This window comes from Nicotiana tomentosiformis, chromosome 1 (genome assembly GCF_000390325.3).
Source record: "Nicotiana tomentosiformis chromosome 1, ASM39032v3, whole genome shotgun sequence".
Classification (NCBI taxonomy): Eukaryota; Viridiplantae; Streptophyta; class Magnoliopsida; order Solanales; family Solanaceae; genus Nicotiana; species Nicotiana tomentosiformis.
In genome coordinates this window covers 148,777,322-148,780,433 of record NC_090812.1, presented here as the reverse complement: position 1 = coordinate 148,780,433, position 3,112 = coordinate 148,777,322, and the positions used below count along the sequence as shown (strand labels likewise).

At 44.4% G+C, this 3,112-nt stretch overlaps 1 protein-coding gene across 1 annotated transcript; it reads right to left on the bottom strand.

Annotated features, from left to right (window-relative positions):
* Positions 1-1,923: 1,923 nt before the first annotated feature.
* On the bottom strand, positions 1,924-2,793 carry LOC138891536 (uncharacterized). Its single transcript, XM_070174999.1, has one exon. It carries the CDS (start codon positions 2,791-2,793, stop codon positions 1,924-1,926), a length of 870 nt encoding a protein of 289 aa, XP_070031100.1.
* Positions 2,794-3,112: the final 319 nt, after the last annotated feature.

Genomic DNA, 3,112 nt, shown 5'->3' with positions numbered 1-3,112 from the left:
GCTTGTTCTCAAAATCTTCAATTTCTCTAACAATTTCCTCAGGTATTATATCCTCTTCTTCTATTTCTTTCGAGTCACTATCCTTATGTTTCGCTATCTCTTTACATGTCACAATTGTTGGTTCATCATGATAAGAAATAGTAATGTCCGGTACATGGCGAGCCCTTGATGGTATGGCAGTTCAGTTCATGAGAACAACTCCCTTCTCCACTGTCTAGATGACGAGGCCTTCTTCCTCCTCGTCCTCAACAATTACACTGCAGCACATGTCTTCATCTTCCAAGAATAGATTCCTTAAACCATCTAGCGCTTCATCTTCTTCGGATCCACACATCATATCAGCCTGATGTAAGGATTAGCTCAAACATGGTATCGGCTGCTCGGGAGGGTAATAAGTACCATGCCATAGTGGTGACCAATTCTGATACTCGTGTCAGGTGTATTGATATCCCAATCCAAAGGTCGTGCCGTGATGTTTTAACTGTATTTGTTTTGTGATCCCTTGGAGATTCTTGCAGATAACTTTGCCAGGTTCATACCCTATCCATGCCAATACGCTTTCTATTTTGCTACTCCACAATTTGTCCTTCTCGATCGCGTTAACACACTCAATGCGATGGTAAGTCTCTCCCCCTAACTTACTTCTATTCTCCACAATCAGGACAGTCTGGTTGGTGTAAATAGGGTTACTCCCGTCTCCATGAATTATCACCTCCTGATGATTCCATTCAAACTTCACATCCTGATGCAGAGTAGACGCTACAGCCCCAGCGGCGTGTATACAAGGCCGTCCCAATAGCAGATTGTATGAGGCGGATATGTCGAGCACTTGGAATTCAACATCAAACCAAGTTGGACCCATTTGTATGCAGAGGCTGGTTTCTCCGATTGTGGACCTTTGAGACCCATCGAACGCTTTTACGTTCATAGTTGCTGCGTGTATCTCATGCAAACCTTTACCTAACCTCTTCAAAGTAGTCAACGGGCAGATGTTGAGACTTGAACCTCCATCTATCAAGACCCTAGCAATGAATTTGTCTTCGCACTGTACTGTGATATGCAACGCCCTGTTATGGCTCAACCCTTCTGGTGGCAATTCATCTTCGTGGAAAGTGATCTTATGGCTTTCCAATACATGTCCTACCATGTTGGCCATCTCTCCACTGATAATGTTGTTGGGTACTAAGCCTCATTCAACACTTTCATCAACGCGTTCCTATGTGCCTCAGAATTCTACAGTAGTGATAGAATGGATATATGAGTAGGGTTTTGTTCAAATGATCAACCACAGAATACTCCCTTGCTTGCACCTTTCTCCAAAGATAATCTGAGCCGGTTTCAATGATAGGCTGCCTGGAAACGGCTTCTTTACTTCTTCCCCCTAAATGCTCGGGCGTGTAAACCCTACCAGTTCTGGTCATAACTTGTGTTGCACCAGTTTCTTCCATTTTCCCCTTTCCTTTCCTTCTCGGTTATACAATATAGTCACAGGGCACAACATGGTAATTAAAGGATGGTGTGAGTGCTACCGTTACGGTGAATGGTGTGGTCACTTCTACTTCGAACGGAGTTGGCGTGGCTGAGGGCGTTGTTATTTCAACCTCGAACAGAGTCGGTGCGGCTAGCTCAACTTCAATCGGTGACTGTATCTATACCACAATAGGCGTGAGAGTGACTGGAGGCATTTTGGGATCATCCTCTTCTCAAATGAGCCCAATTGACCCCTCCGGGGCCCATTCTTCATCAGTTTCTATCACATTTACTCCCTCGCCCCTATGATCCAGGAGGGGATTGTTGCGGATGTTAGGTGCGGTCACTTTTGCCTGTATAACTTTGGTATCAATCAGTGACTGGATCTTATCGTTCAGAGTGCGGCATTCATAAATATTGTGACCTTTCATGCCCGAATGGTAGGCACATGTCTTATTCAGATTGACCTATTGAGAGGAATTTTCCATGGCGACAGCGGGAATGGGAGTGACATAACCGACAACTTTCAAATCTCTCATACAACTGGTCAATAGGTTCGGCAATAGGAGTGTATTGTCTGGGCGGCCTACGGTCAAAATTTGGCCTGGGTGTTTGGTAGTTTTGGCGGGCTGGTGGTGAGTGGTAATATGCTAGCTGAGTGTTGTAAGTGTGGTAGGCAGTAGAGGGTTGTTGATATCTAGGAGGTGAAAGCTGATATGTGGGTGGAGGTGTTTGGTATGTGAGAGGAGACTTCGGACCTTGGGCAACCATCATAGTCCCTACTTCCTTCTTTTTCGATATACCCCCCGACTGCAAGGCTTTGTTCGTAGTCTTGAGTGCCTCGAAATTTGTTACCATCCCGCTTTTGATTCCCTCTTCTATTCTTTCTCCCAATTTGATGATGTCGGAGAATTTATGATTTTCAATGACCACCAACCTCTCATAATATTGCGGATCCTGGGCCCGGACAAAGAATTTGTTCATTTGATTTTCTTCCAATGCTGGCCTTACTTTTGCAGCCTCTGATCTCGACCGAGTAGCATACTCGTGAAAAGTTTTTGTCGGCTTCTTTTTAAGATTCTTGATATAGAAGACGTCTTGTGCATTCTCTGTGTTCAATCTGAACCGATCCATAAAATCTGACACCATGCTTACCCAATTAATCCGTTTCTTTGGATTTTGACTGATGTACCAGGATATGGCATCTCCAGTGAGGTTCCTCATGAACAGCTTCATGCGGATTCTTTCATCTTTACCAACCCCTACGAGCTTGTCACAATACGTCCTTAGATGTACCTTTGGATCACCTATCCCGTCGAACATTTTGAACTTAGGAGGTTTGTAACCCTCTGGATGTTATACGTTCGGTTGAATTCATAAATCCTCATAGTTCAAACCTTTGATGCCTTTACCACCTTCAACACCTTAGACTCGACTTGTAAGCTTCTTAAGTTCTTCCTCCATGTTCTTGATGAGTAGGTCCTTCTCGGCGGATTCCGGTGTATACGGGGTTTGTTATGAAGTGTGGGGTAAGGTTTTCATGTATATGGGGTTACTTTAGTGGACTCTAGGGATTTCAGTGTAGTGGTGTTCATTGGTTGAGTTCTAGGGATCAGGGGTAGGTTGTGGTGCATTTTTAGGA

What these genes read in the sequence shown, in the direction of transcription:
- LOC138891536 (XM_070174999.1), bottom strand. Translation starts at nt 2,793, where the DNA reads ATGTTCGACGGGATAGGTGATCCAAAGGTACATCTAAGGACGTATTGT.